Source organism: Cannabis sativa, chromosome 5 (assembly GCF_029168945.1).
Source record: "Cannabis sativa cultivar Pink pepper isolate KNU-18-1 chromosome 5, ASM2916894v1, whole genome shotgun sequence".
Taxonomy (NCBI): Eukaryota; Viridiplantae; Streptophyta; class Magnoliopsida; order Rosales; family Cannabaceae; genus Cannabis; species Cannabis sativa.
The window spans coordinates 73,509,922-73,536,128 of NC_083605.1; the positions used below are offsets into that span (position 1 = coordinate 73,509,922).

The 26,207-nt window shown below is 29.5% G+C and overlaps 3 protein-coding genes across 3 annotated transcripts; 1 reads left to right on the forward strand and 2 right to left on the reverse strand.

Moving 5' to 3' along the window:
- Positions 1-3,237: 3,237 nt before the first annotated feature.
- On the forward strand, positions 3,238-10,713 carry LOC133038503 (uncharacterized). Its single transcript, XM_061116674.1, has 4 exons — positions 3,238-3,379; positions 4,183-4,439; positions 9,952-10,228; positions 10,280-10,713. The coding sequence occupies exons 1-4, from the start codon at positions 3,238-3,240 to the stop codon at positions 10,711-10,713; spliced, it is 1,110 nt and encodes a 369-aa protein (XP_060972657.1).
- A 7,581-nt stretch (positions 10,714-18,294) lies between these two features.
- Positions 18,295-20,355, reverse strand: LOC115717452 (protein TORNADO 2). The gene is made up of 2 exons (XM_030646439.2): positions 19,607-20,355; positions 18,295-18,803 (listed from the first exon to the last, which is right to left on the reverse strand). The coding sequence occupies exons 1-2, from the start codon at positions 20,102-20,104 to the stop codon at positions 18,492-18,494; spliced, it is 810 nt and encodes a 269-aa protein (XP_030502299.1). The 5' UTR covers positions 20,105-20,355; the 3' UTR covers positions 18,295-18,491.
- Positions 20,356-23,517: 3,162 nt separating this feature from the next.
- On the reverse strand, positions 23,518-24,743 carry LOC115718155 (uncharacterized). Its single transcript, XM_030647115.2, has 2 exons — positions 24,067-24,743; positions 23,518-23,826 (listed from the first exon to the last, which is right to left on the reverse strand). The coding sequence occupies exons 1-2, from the start codon at positions 24,664-24,666 to the stop codon at positions 23,821-23,823; spliced, it is 606 nt and encodes a 201-aa protein (XP_030502975.2). The 5' UTR covers positions 24,667-24,743; the 3' UTR covers positions 23,518-23,820.
- Between the last annotated feature and the right edge of the window lie 1,464 nt (positions 24,744-26,207).

Below are 26,207 nucleotides of genomic sequence, written 5' to 3' on the forward strand. Positions count from 1 at the left end.
ACCTATGGTGTTTACCTAGGACACAGGATTCACAGAAATCCACTTTACTTACTCTGTCCTTACCCAGTAGCCTTTGATCACTCATGATCTGTAGGCCTTTCTCACTGATATGCCCCAGCCTTCTGTGCCATAGAACAAATTTTGTTTAGGTCCTCTGGATTGCTAGTGACTGCATTGTTGCAGTGAGTCACTGGTTCTCCATCTAAGTAGTATAATCCTTCATGTTTGTGGCCTTTGATTATTGTCATAGCACCCTTACTTAGCTTCATTGAACCTGCTTCAATTTTGCTAACAATACCCATGTCATCTAGAACACTTATAGAAATCAAATTTCTAGCAAGATTAGGAACATACCTTACACCAGTTAGAGTTCTGACAATTCCATCAAACATTTTAAAACTGACATTACCTGAACCTTCTATATTGCATGTATTGTTATTTCCCAGAATTACTTTGCCACCATTAGAATTTCTGTAATCAGTTAGGATTTCCCTAGAATTTGTCATGTGAAAGGTACACCCAGAATCCAAAATCCAGTCATCTTTGAAAGATGTAGATGCAACATAGACTTCACCACTATCATAGCCATCTGAGTAGTTTGCTTCTTGTTGCTTGTCATTTTGTTGCCTGTTTTGATCTGATCTCTCTGGAAACCTTCCACCTTTCTTGTTCTTGTATTTGTTGTTGTAGAAATAGCAGTCTTTCTTGTAGTGTCCAGGTTTTCCACAATAGAAACACCCTGTAGAATCACCAGAATCTCTTGATGGTGATCTATTCTTCCCTTTGTTTGAGTTTCTATGATGATGTGCACTATTACTTCTACCCCTGTTATGGTAGGGTTTCTTGTGAGATGGCCTTCCCCTACTTAGGTTCATTTCACCATGTCCAGAATTGGATTTTTCACTCTTCATCTCTAAGTCTTTAGATTTTAGGGCAGAGATGACTTCATCAAGTGTGATTGAAGTCCTTCCATACTTGATTGCTGTCTTTACCTCTCTGTATGAATCAGGCAATGAATTCAAAATGATTATTGCCTGATTTTCATCACTTAGAGCTTCATTCTCTCCTGAATTTGCCAATTCAATGTGCATTCTGAGAAACTCATCAAGATTCTGATCTAGGGTTTTAGTGTGACTCATCTTAAACCCAAAGATCCTTTCTTTTAGGTAGATCTTGTTAGTTAGGGATTTTTGTTGAAACTGCTCTTCAAGTTTCTTCCAAATTTTAGCTGGTGTTTCTTCTTTATCAACCAATCTGATAATGGCATCAGAAAGGTTGAAAATTATGATTCCAGTGGCTGTTTCCAACAGTTCTTCTTGTTGAATCTTTGTAGTGTTTTCTGGCCATTCAATAGGGTCTTCAAGAACCCTAAGTAGTTTCTGTTGAGCCAGCAGGGATCTGATCTTTCTCCTCCAGATCCTGTAGTCACCAGATCCATCAAAACGATCAATGTCAACTTTGATATTGCTCATGTTAGAAAAAAAAAAAAAATCAAAATTAAATTGAGTTGAGTTTAGAAAGATTTGTTTATTATCAGTTTGTGGAATTTCCACAGATTTTCCAATGTCCACAACTTCTTGTTGTGTTTATTCTTCTTCTCCCAGTCTTGATCACTTTCTTGAACCTTTCTTGAGTTGATTTAAGCTTGAACCAAAGCTCTGATACCACTGTAGGAAAAATTGCTTGGTGAAATCCCAAGTTTAACCTACACCAACTCAAGCTCACAGTTAAAAAACCGACAAGGACAGAATTGTCCTTTAAATCAATTAATATATCAATTCACACGACAACCAAGATTTGGTCGTTTCCACTTGCACGACAAAGGAACTTGTCGTTCCTTACCCGCACGACAGATCGTTTGATCAAAAACGATCTGTCGTTCTTACTCGAATAAAACCAAGAGAGTTCAGAGCAAACCCTAGCTCATTTCTATCTTCGAACCTTCGAGAGTTTCAAACTCTCTCTCTCTCTCTGCCTTCTCTCTGGTTCTCAAACCCTAGAACCAGAGATCTCCCTCGATCTCTTGATCGATCTAACCCAGAAAATCACCCCAGAAACAACACACACACACATACATACAAATATCGAACATAGATCATTAGGTTAGGGTTAGAAAATTAACACCAGAGATTATAGAGGTTCGCCCTAAATCAGGGGTACGTCCTCTTTGAGCTCGCCTTGAAGACGATCTACAGATCTGCACTATTTGATGAAGATTGATACAAAAGGTGAGAAATCCAAGTCACAGAACTTTGACTGGTATTTCAGATTGTCTCTCTTTTTCTTTCTATGTGTTTATCTCTCTGTATTTTCTTATTTCTCACTCACTAACACTTTTTCTTTCTTTGCATGAACTTGGAACACTGAGGTTTGGAGCTGAAGCTTCCAGATCTGGAAATCTGGGTTCGAGTTTTCTGGTATCTCTCAACTGAGAGATCTGGTATGGCTCTAGTACCCTTTAAATACATGTAGATTTAGGGTTGATCATAGATCTGGAAGTTAGTTACAATTTCGGTTGTAACTAACAACCAGATCTTGATCCACTAGAGGCGAAGCCACATAGGATCTGTTTTTGTCTTTGTATTCTGTTGTGATTTATTTGTATTTTCTCTTCATCTTGTAAAACTGTAATAATAAAAATTACAGTGAGATCTAATTTAACAAAAACAAAATAGGCTGTACATGTATTTGTATAGATTTATTTTTCCCAGAACTTTTCTGCTAGAACTTATCGAAAAGATGTTATAGAATTTGAAAAGAATTTTTTTAAAGAGAAAAAAACAAAAATAAAGAATGGACAAAATTGTGAACAAAAGGAGGTAGTGTAATTTAGAAAGAGAAACTAACACTGTTAAATGCATTGCTGTCATTTTAGATGAGGTGTCAAAATTTGAGTGGAGGGACAGGAATTGGGACAGAGTAAAGAGACAGACGATTTGGCTCCGTGTAGAAGAGCATATAATTAATAACATTAATAAAATTAGCACGCCAAGTATAATTAATATTTAAAATAATTAATTTTTTCAATTTATTCAGTTATATATTTTCTTAATTTTATTCTTGTAAAACTATCGTTGGTAAGTTATGAATTCCTGTCACATACATATATATATAAAATTTCGACACAAATGTGTTAGATGTGTAAATTATGATCAGTGTTTAAGGCCGTTATTATCCTAATGCCACTTCTCTTAATGCTGTGTTGGGTGAAAATCCAAACTTTGTGGGAGAAGTATTATGGAAGCTGAAGCGCTTGTGATTGCGGGAGCAAGACGAAGTGTGGGGGCTGGTTTGCAAATTGATGTGCTTCATGATCCTTGGCTTCCGAATATAGTTAATCCTTATGTTATTTCTTCTCATCTGGGGTTGGGTGATAGAGGTGAGCATAAAATCCAAAAAATTGAAAAAATCGTTCAAACCGACCTATCGAACACCGTAAGAATCAAAACCGACAAAATTGAAAACCGAAAAAACCACTAACGGTTAAAATCGCCATTGAACGGTCGGTTTTTTTTTTGGTAATAAACTAACCGAAAAAATCGAAACCGACCGTTATACATATATATATTAATTTATTAAGTTTTTTTTTTTTTTGCATGTATTATAGTTACTAATAATATATAAAAATAATATATTATTTTTTATTAATATTAAAATTAAAATAATAAGATAATTAGTTTTTGAACAATTAATTTGTATGTTTGTAGTTGTAAAATGTAGAATAATATATTTATAGAATAAATTGAATTTTTTTTTTAAAAAAAAAAGTTCGGTTTGGGCGGTTTAAAGTTTAAACCGACCAAACCAAGGTTCAAAACGGTCGGTTTTAAGATAAGTTCTAGATTGGTCTGTCGGTTTTCAGATTGCACCAATCCAGACCGAAAACTGAATTTTGGATTTTTATATAGAAAAAAACCGACCGATACTCAGCCCTATTAGGTGATAAAAAATTGGCTTCTCTTTTCAGGATGGACTCTCGGGCATGGGATATAGAGGTGGCTCGCAACTTGTTGTGATCAGGAGCTTATTTTTTCTAATCAATTGAGTTCTTCTATTTGAGATGATCCTTGGTTTTGGTCCTTTGAGGGGTCGGCTATATACACGGTAAAAAGTGCCTATAGGTACTTAGATGAGTTGAATAATGGTCCTGCAACGGATGATGTTTCTAGTTTTTGGAAGCAGCTATGGAGTTTGAAAGTTCCCCAGAAGGTGCTGTATTCCTTTGGGAGACCAACGTGTTGCCGTCTTGTGATCAACTTGCGATTAAACATGTTGTCGTAAGTACTACCTGCCCTATGTGTAATAATAGTGTTGAAACTACTTTCCATGTATTGGTGGGTTGCTCTTTTGCTCGGTCTCGCTGGTTTCGATCATCAGTGGATATAGGAAGCTGGGGTGAGACTGATTTTAAGTCATGGTGGAGAGATTTATCAGGCAAGGTTGGAGTGAACATGCTCTAGGAGGCTGCAATGGTAACATGGAGAATTTGGGCAGCTCAGAACAAGGTAGTTTGGGATAAGAAGTCGACTTCTTCTTGAGCAGTTGTTCAGTCAGCAAAAGGTGTTCTTGATCAGTATTTGAATGCTCAGTCAAAGCAAAATGATTCTTTGTTCATTAGTTTCGACTACTAATAAAAGAAGTGAGCATTGGATTCCACCAGCGAATAATTAGATCAAGGTTAATGTTGATGGTGCACTCTTTGAGCATGAAAGTTGGTTCGGTATGAGTTGTGTTGCCCATGATAGTGCTAGCAATTTCTTGGAGTGTTCGTCATACGTGGTTTGATGTGATCTTGGAGACAGATAGTTTAGTTTGTTTTCAAATTATTTCTAGTTTTATTTCTATGATGTCTCAATTTGACTTGGTTGTTTCATGAGATTGTAAAAGTCTTTTTTAAAATTTTCTAACCATGTTTCTTTATGTTTTATTAAGTGATCTGCTAACAAAACCGCTTATATTCTTGTGTGTGCTTCTTATTATTCCCCAGGTCATACTTTTTCAAGAGCACTGTCTTTCTCCTGAATTAGTTGCCACACTTATAACAGATTTTTCAATTTAATAAATAACTGGTATTTTCATTAAAAAAAAATAAAATAAAATTATATAATTACAAATTATTTGATATAGGAAACTACAGAAATATGGATAAATAAATATATATTAATATATAGGTATAGTTACTAGAAACTAGAAACTCTATATTAATAAGTGACCATTGACACACACAATGAGCCAAATAAAAACATAAATACTTGTTATCTTTGACAAAAGAGGATAAGCAGGAACTGGGGGCTCCCACACTACACTCATTTATTACCTTCCTATTTTGATTTTAGTTTTAGAGATATTTTCCATTATTATTATTATTATTATTATTATTATTTAAAAAAAAAAAAAACTCATTGGACAGGTCTTCTATTCATATGTATTGAATCTTTTGGACATTTAATTATAAACAAAATATAATAAAAGAAAAATAAAATTGAAAGAGGTAGAAGGGTCCAAAAGTTAGTTCATAAATTAAGCTTCCAATATTGGTATTATTAATTGAGATGGGTAATGAGGGGACCCTACTTTGGGTGTTAGATTAGTTGGTACCGTTATTTATTGTGTATATATAGATTTTCATATAGTTACAAATTATATAAATATATATTATTAAATAGCATTTTTTAATATATATTATTTGATGATTATCCCTAAATAACATGTATGCCTCAACAGTACTATACTACTATTAAGTAATAACTTCACTTCTCCAATTCTGATTAGATGGGCATGCATGGATACTGATCATAAATGTTTATGGGACAACTTTGGTATATCTGAATTTATTATTATTATTATTATTATTATTATTATTATTATTATTATTATTATTATTATTATTATTATTATTATTATTATTATTATTATTATTATTATTATTATTATTATTATTATTATTATTGTCATTTGCATAAAGATAGAAAGGAAAATATATTTTCTTCATAATTGTTTGGTAGGTGTAAGAAGAGTGAAAAAATGAATTAATATGAAATTATTATATTTTCTTTTTATATAATTAATATAATTTTTTTGTAGGAAAAAATAATTTAGTAATTTTATACTCATTATAATTAGGAGAGTTTTATTTGCACATATACATCCCAATAAAAGAAAAAATAAACTTAAATTAATTTTAAAAATTACTTTTAATATATATATTTTAAATTTTTTTTACATTATTTTCAATTTTTCTTTCGAGTAAAGTTGTATATATATATTTTTTATTTTAAATCTTTTGTCTTAATAATTAAAATAAAGTTTATAATTAATAAAAAATATGTATATTTTATATAAAATAAAAATTATTAAAATTGAAGTGCTTTTATTAATTGTTTGGTGCAAATTATAAAACTTCTCTTTTAATTATAGAAGACTTTTTTTCTTTACTTTTCTTCCCAATTAGGATGGGAACGAAATTGGTGGACCCATTCAAAATATATTTTTTTTTTTTTTGAAAGAAACATTCAAAATATTTGTTAACTCTCTTTTTTTTCTTCATTTTTATTTTCTTTCTTTCATTCCACTTTTCTCTTCTACATTTTCCCTCCTTCCACATTTCTTCCATACCAAACATAAGTCATATTAAAAAATTTCAAAGAAAAATTTATCTTGAAATTTATTAAATATTTATAAAAACTTGTATGTATATATATTTAATTTTTCAAATTTATAATTTCATTAATAGAACAAGTGAGATTACAAGCACACTAATTAACTCTTTATCTTGCCCTAGGCTCCTCTTTGTTAAATTATTGCCATGTTTTTCCGCATGTCTCGGTAAAAAAGGAAAGAATAAACCTATGGAAATGAAATAAAGAGTTTTGTAATTCTTAATTAAATCACACAGAATTGAGTAATGTTTTGCAATTCTTAAGTCTATGAACTATAAATTTTGAATCTTCTTATACGTATACAAATTAGTCGAAGTTTCTAAAAATTTACCATGCTGATAATTTCAAACTACTGTTCTAAATCCCATTTTACATTGATTGGAATCGAAGCAGCATCCACATTCATTTTAAAAGAGCCTTCTCTAGGGATTAAGTTTGGAGAAATGGCCACTAATCGATCAACATTGCTTAACCAACACATTTGACATTATATATAGGATCGGTTTATAAGTGACATATATGAGAGTAATGAAACACATTATTTCAACAACACTATTGTGTTCTTAAATTATAAGTAACACGGTTGTTAACTACCTAACTCGAACCAAAGTCAATTGTGTTGGTTAACACTATTCAGTATTTACCGACGCAAAAGACACATTTCGATGTAATGTCTTCAAAAATTGAAGCCAACAGAAGTCATGGCCTCGGCAAAAAGGTTCATTAAAGTAACTCCAAAACATAACCTCTTTCAAATGTCATAATAATAATAATGATAAATGTATCGACAATACAATAAACCAAAATCAATTATTTTGGGCCAAATTCCATTATTCCATTAATTGTATCAATGTGTAATACATACATACATACATACCCACATTTGCAATACAAACAAACAACACAGTACAAATAAGTTCAACATTTTCATTATGAGTTTGTATAATATGTGGTTAATATTTCAAAAGAAGCCTTTGGTCCAACAGTACTGTACTAAGTATAATAAAGATATTGGACATTATGACTTCAAGTCTTCTAAAAACCATTCATTTTAGTACGAAACTTTTATTGCTTTTCCTTCTTTATTCATTCTTTTTTTCTTATCTTTTTCTTCCTCCAATACTTTCATTGTTGACTAAGTATGGAGACTTTGCACCTTTCACAATATTATTAGTGAGTGTAAGCAGAGCCATTTGTATACAGTGTTATTATTAGTTATCAGTAGTGTTTAATACTTTTTTATTACATTAAAAGAGGATGCTTCTTTTGTATATCATGCATATATATGCACATGTTAATTAATTTCTTAATCGACAAAATATATTGTCGAATTGGGACTAATTGTCAAATATAATAATTTGTCAAGTGAAGTTTCTTGTCATGAATTTGAAAAGGGAAGATTGAAGTGTTTTGTCATGAATTTTTAGAAGGGAAAAATAAAAATGGACTCTCTCAATTCATTAATTGCACATAATAAGAATGATATGTTTGGATTAGATATTGGGAAATTAGATAATGTATATATTGAAATTGTAAATCTAGCTTAGTTTTATCATAATATATATTCATCAAGATAGCCTTTTGCTCCCCAAGAGGGAAAGAGAGTGAAATGACTTTTAATGTGTGAGAATGAAGATTAGGCCCTTTCTTTAAGTGGGCTATATGTTTTGGGCTTTTTCTTAAATAAGCTCATTAATATAATTTCACAAATGCACAAAAATAACAAAAAAATAACAAAAATACGGTTTCACATAATTTTAAACATTTTTACAATTTTTTTGATTTTATTTACATAAAATACGGTCTTTTTATGTTGAAATTTTGTTAATTTTTTGTTATATGTATGTTATTTTTTGTTGTTATTTTGATGTTATTTTCATGTTACTTTAATGTTGTTTTCTTGTTGATATTATGTTATTTTCGTGTTATTTTTTGGAAAACTATAAAAATGTAAAAAAAATTCTTTGAACTTAAAAATGTAAATATTTTACAAAAAATAATGTCTTGTAATTATTCCTAATATCAATGTAAAATGTAGAATGGTATAAGTTTGAAAAAACATAACTTTTTCAAAAAAGTTATTTTATGATAAAATTTTAGAAAAAAAAAATAAAATTACGGGTTTTTTTTTCTTCATATTTTTATAATTTTTTTCATACAATAATTTTTTCTGAAAAAAAAAACCATATTTTTGTACGAATAATATAAAATCCCATAAAATTTATAATTTCCACGTACAAAACTAATTAATTTTTTTTTCTATTGTAGTGTTTAGTAACTAACGCAAATTAGCATAAGGATAAATTTTGTGGACATTATGGATTCATGAAGGTGATATTTCTATTATATTTAGTGCTACATAATAAACTTGATATTTGTATCATATGTAGGGAGATATTTTTGGAGCAATAATAATAATTCAGAGCCAAAATTGTACAAAAACATGTCTAATTGTTGAAAAGATATACAATTTTTTTACCACAAAGTTTGCCACTGTGGTAATTTATCATCTTCCATTCTGAAATCAATATACTAATAATTAGTATGTATATTGTTTTGTTTTCTTGTTAAATAAGAAATGAAAGAAAGAAGTGCATTATTTGAAGTCTCTTTTAATGGGGACCTCCCTAGACTACTACTATGTATAGTATAGCTAGTGATTGTCATAGAACATTAATCCCAACTTGTGATTGTCTATATATATACTTATTATTACATATTGATATTAATTATATATTCCCTCAAATATGCATAGTGAATGCAATTGTTTTTGTAAAACTACTAAAATTAAATAGGAGATCAAGAACATTACTTATGAACAAAGGTGATCAAATTCATATATATGTTATGTGATTAAAATTGATATTTTTAATCCTAAACAATTTTTAGTATAATTAACAGTAGAGAAAATTTTACTTTTAGTCACAACAAAATTTGTGACTAAAAGCAAAAAAGTTGTGACTAATCATAAATTATCATTCCTACGTTGTGACTAAAAAATTTGTGGCTAAAAGTATTAGTCACAAAAATTACAATTTGTTGTGACTAAATGTGTTTTTAGTCACAAATATTGTGACTAAAACTAAATTAATGACAACTTGTATCTAAATGTTACATTTTAGTCATAAATAAATTTTTGTTGTGACTAAAAACTATATATTTAGCCACAAAAAAATTATATTGTCACTAAAAATAATTTTGTTTAGTATAAAATAGTATATATAGCTAACTCATCAAGCCGAATGATGTTCTTCCTCTCATATCATAAGAAATAAACATTTTTTTTAATCAGAAAAAGTATTACATACCTCCTTCTTCATTGACTATTAGTGCACCGGTTTCCTCCTTCATGGACTGGTGCACTTCGACTTTTAGTCAGGTTATTGCAGATAAAAAATATCTTATTGCAGTCGTGTATTGGGCCATTTGGAGTGCAAGAAATAAAGTTGTTTGGAAAGGTAAGACGGCCCAAGCAGATAACATTGTTGTGTTTGCTAAAAACTACCTTAGTCAATGGAATAATGCTCAAAAAACTGTCCTTGGCTCATCATGTTCTGAGACAAATGATGGTGCAGAGCATTAGTCCCCACCACTTGATAACAACATTAAAGTTAATGTAGACGTTGCTTTGTTCGATGGAGGACGTTCTTTTCGTACGGGTGTGGTTGCACGAGATGAGAAGGGTTGGCTCATTGAGGGTCGAATCACTTATACTTCGAGTACGGTTGAACCAGTTTTGGCTGAAGCAATAAGTGTCAAGGAAGTTTTAACTTGGATCAAGTGCAACCAGTGGCAACATGTAACTGTGGAGAGTAACTGTCTTGGGGTTGTGCAAATTCCCATGATATCTTTGTTTGGTCAAGTCATTCAAAGCTGTAAAACTTTGCTTGCTGAATTATGTAACGTTAAAGTTATTTTTATTAACCGATCTGCTAATGTAGTGACTCATAACTTTACTAGAGTCTCTAATTTGTATCTAGATCGTACCTTCAATTTGAAGTCTATTCTTACTGATTTGTTACCGTGTTTGGTGACTGAATTTGTTGGTTGGTAAAATTAACATTTTTCATTAAAAAAATAGAATCATATAGTATTTTTCTTGAGTGAAGAATCATATAGTATTATCTCTCTTATAATAATTACTTCATCAATCTGAATTTAAGTAAGAGAAGTTATTATTTATACACTAATTTCCCCCTGAATTTTCATTATATATTTACGATCCTAAAGTATATGAAACGTAAAACAAATTAAATTTTAGAAGTCCTAGTTTAACCATTATCAAAATTATAATTTTAACACTCTAGTGTAGTGGTATAATCTTCTTAAGTTCTTAAAAATTCCAAACTTCAATACTCCATTGGTTGTACTAAAAAAAATACTACATAGTCACATTATATATTTCTAAGAAAAAATTACACCACCACCATATAGCCTTGAACTAAGGCAGAATAGGCCCGAATTTAGAACCCACCTAAACTCACGGTCCAAAATATTTATGGATACATATATAAGCCCCTATAAAAAAAAAATTACACTACATAATTCTTTTAAATTGATGCCTTTAACTTTTACCCCCTCTTTCAAAATTTATTATGCTTACCTTTTTTTTTTCAATCATTCTACTAATTTTACTCCTATCACTTCATGATAGTCTCCATTCTTCTGTAATTAAAATTTTGTCCCAATTATCCTACAAATCTACACATCCATCTCTAAAGAACACAAATTTATTATGTTTGAAATTATGTCTTAGTTACGTGACAGTGTGAGAATAATATAGATATAATACTTGTAAAAATAAGTATATTTGAATTAAATTTTATTTGAAGTTAAATTTAGTTAATATATATATATATATAAAAAAAGTTATACTCTTCAACTTCTCCCATATAAATAGCTCTATGTGATGCAAAGGCCCATTCTTTTCAACTATTAAATGTTTTCTTGGGCCCATTTAATTAACTATCTTATTATTTAATATTTAATGTATATACTAATAATATTTTTTCACAAGTTTGGGACCTTGAGCGTTTGGAGACTCAAAGAGCACGCCTTGCTCGCCTCACTTTATTTTAAAAAATTGGTGTGTCAATTTTTTCTCAGATCCTAATGAAATCCCCCTTTGCATATTATACAAAAATATTGAATTTTTGGTAAAAGATTATAATTTTACTATCATACAGAAATTTTTACAAAAAATACTATTTTTTATAAAACAACCATAAAACAACAAAACAGAATAATTAAAAATAACAGTAGAAACTTAACATAGTGTACAGTATTTTTGGAAAAAATTCTGCCCCAATACAACAAAAAAAATAAGAAATTTTAATATGTGGTATAAAAACTCCAAATCAATTTATGGCCCATTCCAATCCATGGTTTTGGCCATATTAGTGTACGGTGTCATTTTGTCCATTCTTCCCAATTCTTTCCTTTGGGTTTGGATGAAGTGTTTTATACATTTTAGGCCTAAATACCATTTTACATCTCAATTTTCGCCAAATGACAACAAAAAATCCCACTGGATATCTTATTGTTCTTTTATGAAAAATTAAAGAGAAAAAACCAATTTCAACCAGTTTGGGAAATCTACAAAATTTCCCACTGAATTTTGAAGGAGCAATATTACAATTTTTTTTTTTTGTTTTTTTTACATTTTTATGAGATTTTTTGTTCTCATACTCCCTTGTTATAATATAACTAGTTACCAAAATATTATAATAATATTTAAAAAAATATGATTTAGTAGTAATTAGTTACTATCGTATCATTTATAATTACTACATCAATTTTTAAAATAATTAATTTGTAACTAGTAAGTAGTTATTGTAAAGAAAAATGATTTGCAATATGAAAAAGAAAAGTCCATTAAAATATTAAAAAACATAAGAGAGAGAGAAAAAAAAATCATATTTTGTTTTTTTTTGTCCATATATATTTATAAATGTGACATATGGTAATATTTTTATTTTTAAATTTTTTAATCATAAAAATAAAAATAAAATTTTTTGTTTTTAAAATTTTATTTTTGAAAAAATGTGTACTACAATCACTTTTATTTTTCAATTTTAAAAATAAAAGTGTGTTGTGTAAATTTCATTTTTATTTGTTGATTTTATTTAATATAGGTTCAGGGTCCAATCTGAGACCGACGCCTAGTCCAGGTCTGATACTGGCACCAACATCTCGGGTCTGGGTTCGAGTTCAGGTCTTGGTCCAAGGCCGGGGTCTGGTTCGGGTTTCGATCTGGGTTTGGGTTTGTCTGGATTGGGGTCGAGGTCCAAATTCCAAAGTCTAGGTTGGAGTTTGGAGTCTAAAATATTAATTAAAAAAAAATTATTTAAAAAAATTTTAAAAGTTATTTTTTTTTTATTTTAAAATTTTAATTCTCAATTAAAAAAATTGAAAAAGTAAAAACCGCTTTAGAGAACATAAGTTTGGAAAATATTTTCATCTTTTTAATTTAAAAAACAAAATATTGATTAAAAAATATTACTAAATTTTTCATTTTGATATTGTTTCAAAAATAAGGAAGGAAAGCCCAAATTCAAAAATTTTAAAAGCCTATGTGATTGGCCAACACATGGCCTCAGTACCATTAATAAATTTGGATTTTTCATTTAGATCTATACTACATAAAAAAATATATATATATATATATATATATTACATCCCTAAATTTATTTCATTTATTTCAGTAATTTATTTTTTTTCATAATCATATATGTCACTATTCAAGATCAAAATATATGTTAAATATATCAAAATATTTAAAAAATTCTAAATAATTTACAATATGTCGAAAAACTTCCTTTGACCAAGGGCAAGAAGAACACCGAGGAACATGAAGATTCCCGCACTCTCGAACCCATCCTCCTCAGGATGGAGTCATTTTCATGACCTTTGAAGGCTCACCTCCAAAGGAAGAGTCGCGTGCCAGAGTCACTAACGTTGCTACTTTGGCTGGTCCAAGAATTGGTTACACCGTTGGCCGTATTGTACATACTACTCCCCTTGCTCAAGCCAAGCCTAGACTTTCTTGTTCTTTCAATCTATCTCTTGAATTGTGCGGATGAGGCAATACAAGGCTCTTAGTTTCTCTAACTTAATTGGTCTTAGATTCTCTCATATAAGTGTCTTATTGGAAAGGTTTCTTTTGATTCTTATTATTTGAAATTATTATGTAACGCCCCAATATTTTGCCTTATTTTACAAAATACTAATTTTGATGCATGAATTAAAAAGATTCAAAGCTGTTTGGAAATACACAGTAGGTTTTACAATAAATATGCAAAAATGTGAATGATCATTCATATTAAAAACAAAATAAGTAGTTGAGTGCAAAAAAAAAAAAAAAATTGTAACATCCCACTGAGCTCAGATTACTTTACTATAAAAAAACAAAACCAAGGCTCCACCAGCGTTCTAGACCGTTTGCTCGTCCATAGCCCCTCGCAGTATACATACCAGAACTGACCCAACTCATCAAACTTACATTCAATGTTCCCTGTCTATTGCCTGTAGGGGGAAAGTAAGGGGGTGAGCTAAAAGCCCAGTAAGGAAATGCTTATCATACAATACCATATAATATCACACATATCATTAATATATTTATTAAGTTTTAGCAATATCATACACCTTATTTTATAACTATAGCCAAATAACTGTACACATGAAAACCTTTATCATATAGGTCCAAACTAATTGTTCACACCATACACATATCCAGAGATTATAACTCCAATATCATACTCATAACATAATCATATCAATAGTATAAATAATAATGTCATTACCATAACATTAGCATATCATAGCCATTACATACATAACCCAGGCCTAGCCTGGCCCTACAATATCCTGGGCCTAATCTGCCCATATAATAACATGGGCCTATACAACCCTACCATTGTTATAGGATAGGGTATCTCTATATTCAACAGTAACATCACTGTATCATACCCACCATAACAATCTCATACACGACTCAGTAAAATGCAGGGTAGGGTATCTCTACATTCAACGGCCTTATCCCGTATCATACCCCACCATAACAATCCCATACACGACTCAGTAAAATGCAGAGTAGGGTATCTCTACATTCAACGGCCTTATCCCGTATCATACCCCACCATGGTCCCTCACTTCACCTGAGACGTTAGCATACAACATATAACATACACCATACACCATACACCATACACCATACAACATACAATACACAACATACAACGTACAACATATACAAGTCATAACAACCATAATTTATATATCAATTTACGAATATTCTGTCCATACCACACATTCTCAGTACCATATACAGACTTATAATAACAAATCATAACTCATATTTCAGTACACAAAGAATCCAAATTTATGCAGATAAACACATACAAAACTATCTAATTTCCTTACCTCAAATCTCGCTGCTTAAACTTGTTATCTCGTCACTACTACCTATAATAACACATGGGTCAAGGCCCTAACATTAAAATTCGCACTCTTACAGTACAGCAGAAAGAATACTATTTTTGACTAATAACTACGCAAATTCAGTGAAAGTTTCCTTCATAAAAATTATAGGAAATTAAATTATCTTTCCAATGTTATAAAGATCACTAAAAATAGATTAAAACTGAGGGAGTTATGATAATTTTACTGAAACTATTTATGAGAAGGAATATGGAGTAATGAATCACAGTAGACATCGGAAATACAAAAGTTTTGATACTGAAATATTCCAAATCAGAGAATACTCTCTTCATAAAAGTTTTAGAAAATCGAATTCCCTTTCTAATGACACTAAAATCTTTAAAATCGGAGTTATAATGTAAGAGATATAAATATTTTACCGAAACAGTTTTTTAGAAATCCTGAAACAAATGGATTTCGGACTATAGAAATAAAATAATAATTTCGACTTAGAATAATCAATAATTGGTGAATAGTTTCTTCATAAAACATTTGGAAAATCGAATTATCTTTTCAACGGTACTAAGATCGCTAGAATCGGATCATTATTCAGAGAGATATTTAGATTTTACTGAGACAACTTATATAGGAAACATGAAAAAACGATTTACAATAAACAGCGTAGAAATACTAATTTTTGACATAGATAAATTTCGATTCAGTAAAACCTTTCTTCATAAGAATTATGGAAAATTCAATAAGCTTTCTATGGGCACCAAGATTGTGAGAATCGGATGAGTATTTTAAGAGATATGACAGTTTTACTGAGACATATTTCATTTTGAAAAAATAAGAAAATGAGACCTACGAATATTCTCCTATTGTGATCAATAAATGAGTAAATGTAGAGTTTCTTACCTCAAATACTTCAAGCTGCTTGGATTAATAGACATGAGATGATGGTGATCAAAGATGAGAGTGAAGAGTGCTATAGATTTGGCGATGACTTGAAAACTTTTAGGGAAGAATAGAACGATATAATTTTAGGGTTAATGAAACCTATACTATTCTGACTCTAATTTGGTTTAGTTTTATGAATAATAATAATATTAACATAATAGCAATAATAATATGATAAATTATTAAATAAACAAATATCTTACTTTTAAATTTAAATTGTAAGCTCTCAATCTCGTAACTTTAGGGATTAGTTTTGACCTAGAAAAATTACAAATTATGATATAGCTATTTCTACAAAATTTATAGATCTTTGAATTATCTTTCCAACGCCACTGGAATCATCTCAATCGAAGTTATAAAACTCCAGATATGGTCATTTTAGTAAAACAGTTTCTAAACCTGCGAATTTCTCTAAACTTACGATTTTTCTAACATTAATCAAATAATAATATTATTATTTAATACTACTTATACAATTAATTAAATCTAATAAATATATTATAAAAACCTAATGGACTTTCATATCGGGCTTTAATTAAACGATTACATACTTATGAAAATATCATAATATTTTACTTTCGTAGTTAATACAACTTTAACGTTCTTTAAAAAAAATTGGTACAACTACTCTAAGCAATAATATCAACTCACTAACAACACAAATAAATGAGATAATTATCCTCGCACAATTAATACCCAAACACAAAATTAAATACTATTTTAAACTGGATATTACATATTATTAGGGATGTCATTGTCGTGTAATCATGACTCTATTGACATATTTTATTTTATCTATTGTTATAAAAGACTAGAACTGTTGTTCATATTTTGGTTATATTTCTTCTAAATCCAACATGCGGATTCTTTCTTTACTTTTTTGCAAACAATTTCAAGAACCACGTGTAAGTTATAAGGCATTAATCTCATTCTCTCTTATTTAGGTCATCAGTATACACCTCAGAGTTCTTATTCTATTAAGAATGATACACTCACAACAAGCTAATCTCCCAAAAGGCCAAACATCATCTTTCCCATAAGAAATTATGAGTGAAATTCGAACCCTTAACCCAAACCAAAAACTAATGCTACACTAGACAGCACGTGGTAAGTTCAACATCTAATATTATTTTTGTATTTTGTGACCTGTTTTGTGAGAGTGTACATTGGTTGGCTGTGTTTTGAGACCAAAATTTGTATGAAAACAAAAATGTACAGTGAGTAGTAAGTGATGAGAGTGTAGGAGAGTAGTGTGGAGTGGACATGTAATTTGTGGGTCCAAAAAATTAATTAATTGGAAAACAAAAGGTAAAGGGTGCAGCTTTCGGTGCTCTCCGCAAATCACGTACACTTTTGGACTCACTCACTCACTCCTCACATTTCAACGCTATCATCAACCCACGCTCACACTCCTCTCTTACACTACTACACTACCCCTTTTTTCAACACTATTTCTAGTCCTTTCATACTAAACTAAGTTTTTAAAATATTCAAATAATTTTCAATACCAATACACTATATCTTGAAACTATTCTCATAAGATCTAGATTCAATATGGTTTCCCGTTATATATAATTAGTGATAAAATTTGATACTTAATTATACTAATGGTAAAATAAAAGCATTATCATAAGTTTACAAGTGTCGTCTTATAAATAATTAGTAATAAACTTCAATATTTAATTACACTAATAAATAGTACTTTTAACATTTTGTACTGTAGTTACCGAAAACAGAAAATACTTCTACTAATAGTGCCCTATATATTATAGTAAAGACCCCTACTGTATATTATTACAAAAAATCTTACTTTTAGTCACAACAAAACTTGTGACTAAAAGTAAAAAAATTGTGACTAATTATTAATTATTATTCCTATATTGTGACTAAAAGGTTTGTGGCTAAATGTATTAGTCACAAAAATTACAATTTGCTGTGACTGTTTGTGGCTAAATGTATTAGTCACAAAAATTATAATTTGTTGTGACTAAAATATGATTTAGTCACAATACTTGTTGTGACTAAAAGTAAATTAGTGACGACTTGTGTCTAAATACTATGTTTTAGTCATAAGTAGTCTTTTGTTGTGACCAAAAGTCACATTTAATCACAAAAAATTTATATTGTGACTAAAAATTTGTCACTAAAAGTAGCTGTTTTTTTGTAGTGTATTTAAGATAAAAAACACAACAATATTCAAATAGCAAACTTTTACTTTTCCTTGGTCAAAGATTATAGATGTTAATAACAAGGAAAATTAGAAACAAACAAATTTTTCCTTTTCCATATACCCAATAACAATCAAGATTCAAGAGTAGTGGAGTAATAACATCAAAACATAAATAATCCCCATTGTCACCAAATAAACATAGTTAAAAACTAGCTAGGATAACTAATTAATTAAGAATAGTAGTTCCCAAATTTAATTTACAGCAAATACAAATAAGTAATTAGCTAGGTATAACCTTGCTTGTATTTTCTAAAGAGATCTTCAGTCTTGGCATTCCTAAAAGCACAACAGCCAATAAGATAAACAGAAATCAAAGCAATCAAAGTAATGAGAAGAATAATATCAGCTCTTCTCCACTCTTTCCTAATATTGGCAAGTAAGCCAGCTTTGCAAGAATCACAATTGTAACAAAGCTGTGTTTGGTCATTGTTCCAAGCAAGGCAATCCATATCTGCTGCGTTGTTTATTGGGCTTATCCAATATGTTGGGTTCACAAATGTGTATCCACATTGGGTTGGTGGCTTACAACATCCCGACTATAATAATAATAATCATAATTAATTAAAAAATATAATAATTAGAGAAATTAAAGAAGAAAATAATCTAGCTATAAGAATCTTATATGTTGTTGTTATTCGTTGCTTTTACATTAATTATAATATATAATCATGCATGGCTTTAGATGTAGGTTATTGATTAGCTAATGACTTACTTATTCTTTGAAAAATAGTAAAATACTAAAGTTATGTATAATAAGATAGCTTAGCAAGCTCGTTCTTCCCAATTTCACTTTTAACTCCCACATTACATTAGTATGATATTGTTCGATCGATTTAAACTTAAACCCACACGATTTTATTTTTGAACATCTTTTTCAAAATGTCTTGTAAGCATAGAAAATATATTTAAGATAACTCTTACTTATTTTTGAATATGTGAAATTTGGGTTAATACTTTAATAATTTTTTATATATAAAATAAATAAAAAACGAAGAAAAAAAAATCTTTTTTTTTCTTCTTTTTGAAAAACCTTGATTGATGTTGGCTATTTATATGTACTAATTAATGATGCATGTCACATAGACCTACCTTTACTATATCTTCTTTTTCAATAAATGTATATAATAATAATAATATTTATCTACTACTTCAGTATTATCTCAACATATCAAATACTTAATAAATATATTTACTAAAAACCCTAAAAAGAAAAAAATATATATAACTAAATAAAAATGATTATTATCCTAGAAAATTACTTAATTACAACACTAAATTGCAAGAATATAATTAGCCAGAAAAAGAATAAGAAAAACATTATAATATAATTAATATTTACCTGTATAGGATTAAGCCTTGCATTAAAGAAATCCTGAGCCATACGATAACTCTGGTTCAACTCAGCACACATATTAGTTGAGCTAAGACAATTCCTAATACGATCCCACTTGTAAGAGCTATGAACCCTACGCCGAAGCCAACCCGAAAAATCGTCAAGCCGATACTCCAAGTAAGCTCGGCTCGGCTCAATGTGGCCCGAGCCACGCGCAGTAACCATGTAAACAAACACAACCAAACAAGCCAACAATATTATGAGTCCAAGCATGGCCACAAGGTACCCAATAAGCAACCATGGAATTCTCCAAAATGCTCCCACAAACCCGGCTAAAGCGACCACTAATATCAAGATTCCGAGTATAATCACGGGCCATTGGAGGATCTTGATACAAGAGTTGTCCGGCTCTGAGGCCAGCCAGATCCCGGCTCCTATGACCGGGATCGATAGGAGCACCGCCACGAAGTTTATGGCTCCTATCACGTTGTTGCTCAATGCCATTATTGATAGTGTTTTTTTGTTGTTGTTTTTGAGATGTTTTGGTGGTTTTAATTACATGGAGAAGTGTTTGAGTTTATACTTTATATAATAGAGTAAGAGACAAGTGTGAGAAAAGAAAAGAAAAGAAAAGAAAAGAAAAGATGGGGTATGCGGTTGGAAGTAGTTATATAGCTCTTTTGTGTTGTGAAAACCAGCCTTTTTTTGTTCCTTACCTTACCCTTGGATCCATGAAAGCTAACACTAGTAAAGATTCTTGAGCATTGATATTAGGTAATAGGTATTAGTAATATTAGCATTGTTATTTAGTACGAGCAGGGACGGACCCAAGTGTATTAGTTTGGGGGCTATAGCCCCACTAGCAAAAATGTAGCATTTTAAAAAATTAAATGTAATTTTTTAAATTTGATAATTATAGATCAAAATCGTAAAAAAAGTTCCCACAAAATTAAATAAATTTAGTAAGAACAATTATAATATAGGTATAAATATTTTTGAATGATAAATAAACCCCCACAAAGTAAAATTTCTGGGTCCGTCACTGAGTACCAGTATAAGTGGATTTTTATAATTAGTTAGTGATATTTTTTAAAAACAATTTAATTATACCAATAGTAATATGAGTATTAGCATTTCTCATTTTACAGGTTAGGATCAGAAAAATTAAATACAGGTCGAAAATGGATTGACACAAAATGAAAACAGATCAAACACGACATGACCGTTTTAACATGAATTAACACATTTGGCACGATTTTTTTTAAATAAAATAAAATAAAAAATTATTATTAATAATATAATTATGTAAGAAATTATATATTTAGTGATTTAATTTTAAGTGAAAATATTTTAAATTTATTTTTTTTAAATATAATTGAGAATATTTTAAAATTAATAATTTTATTATATTTATAAAGAAACTATATATATACTTGTATATAAGGTTTTTAATAGAATTTATTAAATTTATTATTTTTCTTTAATACTTTTAACTTTTTTATTAATAGCAAAATAGATCAAAGTAGATTAATATGAACACAATATAATTTATTATGGGTCAGTTAAGATTGAAAAAATTAAACACGAGTGAAATAATAGGTCAATACATCTGACAAAAAATAAAAATAAATTTCATAAACTATAACACGAACACGAAACCTTAAAACGCTTTACCCCTAAAATTATATTTATATATAGGACTACTACTGCATCAAATCACATGAGGTGTTTCTTCATCATCTAAATAATGTCACATACATAACAATATATTCCTTTTACCTTCTCTTTCCTCTTTCCTCTTTTCTCTTTTCTCTTTTCTCTTTTCTTCCTCATATCCTGTACAAGGCACTGCTTTTCAAAAAAAGAGTAAACATATACATCACACCAAAAGGATCAAAGCGCCCTAATTTACTTTTAAATTTAATGTTTTGTTTCAAAACAAATCTGTTGCTATTCCTCAACTAATGATGCTATATATTATTCTCAAATTTGTAATTTTTACAATAGTTATTAAATGAGAAAGGTTAACTTAAAATTCAATATCATTATTCATCCAACTAAGTATCAGGTTTAGAAAGTGTTAAATATCACTGGTGCCTAATAAAAATGCTCTTATTAAATTAAGAGAATTACTAAAAGTTATTATTCGTGTCTAACACACTTTTCGATGCCATACCATTGTTGATGTAATTAGCTATCAGATCCTATATAATTTAGAACATCTCTAATAGGAGTTGTCTATTGGAGTGGTCTTGCCACATATTCAATATGATTCAATTTTCAAAATTAATTTTACGTGAAGTGTGGCTCAATATTAATAATGGTCGCATGACATTTTTTTTCTTTTTTTAATTTTATTTATTAGAAAAAAAATTATTTTTTACTTAAAGAATTATTAATTTAATGTGATGTTAGATCATGGTAGACAACTTTCAAAGTTTTCAACTAATATTTTAGGATGATATATGTATTTTGATAACTATAAATATTTTTGTCGTGAAGATACTCTTAAGAAAATAATTTTTAAAAATATCGTTAACTAATCATAGAGTACAACTTATAAAAAAAAGTTGAATATCAGCTTAGGATTATTTATCGCATTTTCTGCTTGGATGGGATAAAACAGAGATTGAGGTTATTTGGATTAGTTATGGGAATTTGCTAACAATCTTTAGCGAACGTTAGATTGGACAAATTAAGCTGATCTGTCTGATAAATCTTTAACGTACGGAAATAGAAACTGAGTGTCATATGTCATGACGTAAAATTCGTATTGTGTTCGTGGACCAAAATCAATTTTGCCAATATATATTTAATTAGCTGTAGTGTACTAAATGCGATATGGTGGTTTACACTACGCGGCTCACTACACCTTGGAATATGTACTCCAAATAATATAACTTCCAACATATTCACACATTCACATAGTTAGCCCCACCACCACTTAATGGTTTACAATTCATTTATTTCGAAAACATAAAAATAAAAAAGGAAAATGGATTATCAATTTTTTTTATAAATTTTTGAATAATTTATAGTTTCGAAAATAGAATTGAAATTTTTTTGAATATGTGTAGTAAATTAGAATATCATAAATTTTATTTTTGGTACTGTAAACTATATTTAAAATTTTTTTTTAACAATTTACAAGGATGGTATTGTAATTATAACGAATACGGCTATTAACAAAATATTCTGACATGTGATTTCAAACGCAAAAATTAAGTTGAATACAACACACATTTTCCTAAATGTTACAGTTTTTTAATGTTATATTACACTATCTCCAGTGGAAGATTTAAAATTTGTATTAAATTTACTATAAAAAAATAAGTTTGTGTTATAATTATGCTTCAATTCGTAAAATAAGTAAAAACAATATTAATTATTATTAAATATTTATTAAAAATATATAAAAATTTCTTAAAAAAAAATAAAATACATAATTTTTTTTATTTTTTAATTGTTTAAATAATAATAATATGGTAAATAAAGTAAGCCAAATTTCGTAAAAGTCAATAAATTATAATAATTAGTGACATAATAATAAATAAAAACGTGACATTTATTGTCTGCTAAATTTCACACAATGTTATATTTACAGTTAAATTTAGCACAACATTTAACAAGTTACAAATTTGAGATACTTTTTAAAATACAATTGAAGCAATATTATTTTTAAGTCTGCTAAAATATAACAGTACACCACATTTTTATTACACTCCCAATACAAAATTCAATGCTATGTAAAAAAAACCCTAAGGGCAGACAATACAACACACATTGAGCAGCACAAATCTTATAAAAAGATAATAACCAAGAAAAGGCAAATTAACCAACCCAACCACCAATCACAGATGATATAAGTAAATAATATAATGTATATTTCTTCATAATTCCATATCATATGACATATATAGTAATGCTTCTTATATCATATCAAATTCGAAGAGTGTCAAAATATAGCATACCACACTCAAAAACCATAAAAATTGCATTTCTTACAAATTACAATTGCAAGCCAAATTTAGTAATGATCAGAAATATTGGCTTTGCTTATTTAATTTATTATATTATTAGCATTTTTTTATTTAACACGCGATTACATATTTATTATTCACTTTATTAATACTATCCCATCCCATATGTGAGATAATGATTCTTCTTCTTTCTGATATCCATCATATATTCTTAATAATCTCCCTTAAATCCTTCTTCATTTACTTCTGCAAACACCACAAATTTACAGCACACATGCAATTAAATATTAATTTAATAATGTTAGACATTGATATGTTTTCAATTTTAGATTTTTTTTTAAGTATTTTTAGATTAATTACATATATATACGTTTAATTTAATTGTGTAACCATCTTTATTCATATTAATTTAGTATAGTGTAACATCTTAGTGATGTATTTTGAAAAATATGATAGACAAGTTCTAAGTAATAAAATTGATCTTACCTTCCTTTGACGGCAACACTCATTGTTATCGTTGTCACTATCACTGCTACTATCACTGCTGCTACTATTCCCGGATATTCGGTTCTTGATCCTCCTAAACAAGTTTCCCTCCTTCTTTTGATGTATGGTGCCGCCGGTACCGTACTGGCTGTAGTTGTGGTTATGACCCTGACTATGGCTCATCACACTCTGACTGTGGCGACAGTTAGTTTTGGTGACACAGTGACATGATGTAACAGCATTAGTAGCATGGTGCTTGGTGGTGCTATGACCACTACTACCGTGGTTACTATGGTCGTGACCATGACCATAGTGGGCCTTTTGTGGCTTGGCTGAGCCATACCCATAGTCAGTTTGGGTATGGGCCTGGGCCTGGCTACAGTGGCACTGAGTCTTGGTCTTGCATGTTGCAACATGGTGGGCCTGATAGTTCTGGTAGGTGGTGGGCATGGGCTTGGGGGATTGGTGGTGTGTGTTGGTATTGCCTCCCTTGACCCAGCTAGCCATTCCTGACATTTTTTGGCCCAAAGAGGAACTTCCATTGTGGCATTTCTGCTGGCAGGTCTCGTGGGTGGGCCTGCTGCATTGGAGTGAGGCCATTTCAACTCAAAGGCAAGAGATATAAAGACTTAATAATTAGTGAGATAGTTTTTTTGGTCTTGCTTTTCTTGGTGATATGGAAATGTTTTGCTTGATCCTTTTATAGGGCATTGGTGGTGCTGTACAATAATGGGTCATTATTTATTCATTTATTTTTTTTTTTTTCATTTTTCAATTCCCATTATTGTGAAATGACATTATTTGAATATGCTGCTTTTGTATTTTGGCTTTATGGATCATCAGATAAGGGGCAATTATTCTTTTGGGCCTTAATTTCTCAGCCATCAAATAAGTACTAGATCTCTAAACTTTTGGTTTTAAATTGTTTGATTCCCATATGGAGCATGGTCATGGATTAAATTATTATGTGCTCTTATTTATTATAATTAAATTCAAGTGTGTGATAATTAATATCCAAATTAACCATTATTTAAAGTGCATTTTTTTTAATATTTCGTATCCAAAAAAGTGATTACAATCTTTTCAGATTATTCTTATATGTGCTAAGAGAATTAATTTATAGTATATGAATTATTATTACCTTTATTTAATCCATGAAATCTGTAGTGTTGCATGTACAAATTGTTATAGTTATTTACTCATACTTTTTTTTTTTTTTGAACAAATGTTATTTAACATTATATTGATTTTCTAATGGGGTGAGTTAACACAGTACAGTATAAATTCTAATAATAATATCTTTGCTTAAATAATTAAATTTAATCATGTAAGGAAAAGGTGCCACTGGTATGTACCAGCCAAAAGAGAATAAGAATTGAGAATGGGTGACCATGCATGCTAATATGCCATGGACCTTTTGATTCTTTCACCATTTATTGAATTTTTTAGAAACCAATATAATATATATAATAAAATTAAAGAAAAATAAACAAATATCGAAATAAAAATGACGATCTTTACGTGCTTCGAGTATTAACAAACTTTAGTCCACGAATCAATACTATTAGTTAAAAAAGCATTCGAGTATTACACAAATATTTTTGTAATTTATATGAACCCTATTTTCAATCTTAGCTTATAAGAAATGAATCTCCAACCCTTTGCATGAAAAGATTTTGTTATATTTATAAGCAAGAGTTTGCATATATAAACATGATCCATTGATAGAGTAAATATAAGTAATATATTAATATTGGATCGATTTGGTGAGGCCAAATCCGTGAGGCAATAGTTATCTATACATGTAGAATTTTCTTAATGATGCCAGGTAGAAAATGTGTGTCATCCCCGCATGTAATATTAACAATTTAGTGACTAATTGACAATCACTATCTTTCTCTTTCTTTTTATGGAATGCATGATTTTTGGACCTAACTTTGGAAACCAAGTATTGTGGTGGGATTTGATATTAAATGAGCGTCAAATCAATCTTAACATTTGAAGGCCTATTAATTATTTTTTGGAAGCAACGCTTGAAGGAAGTTGGATGATCTCTTTGCTGAACTCTTCTTTTGTTTGGTCGAGATATCTTTCTGAAACCTTGATGGCCCGACTTAGTAAGATTGGTCCATTATTCTAAT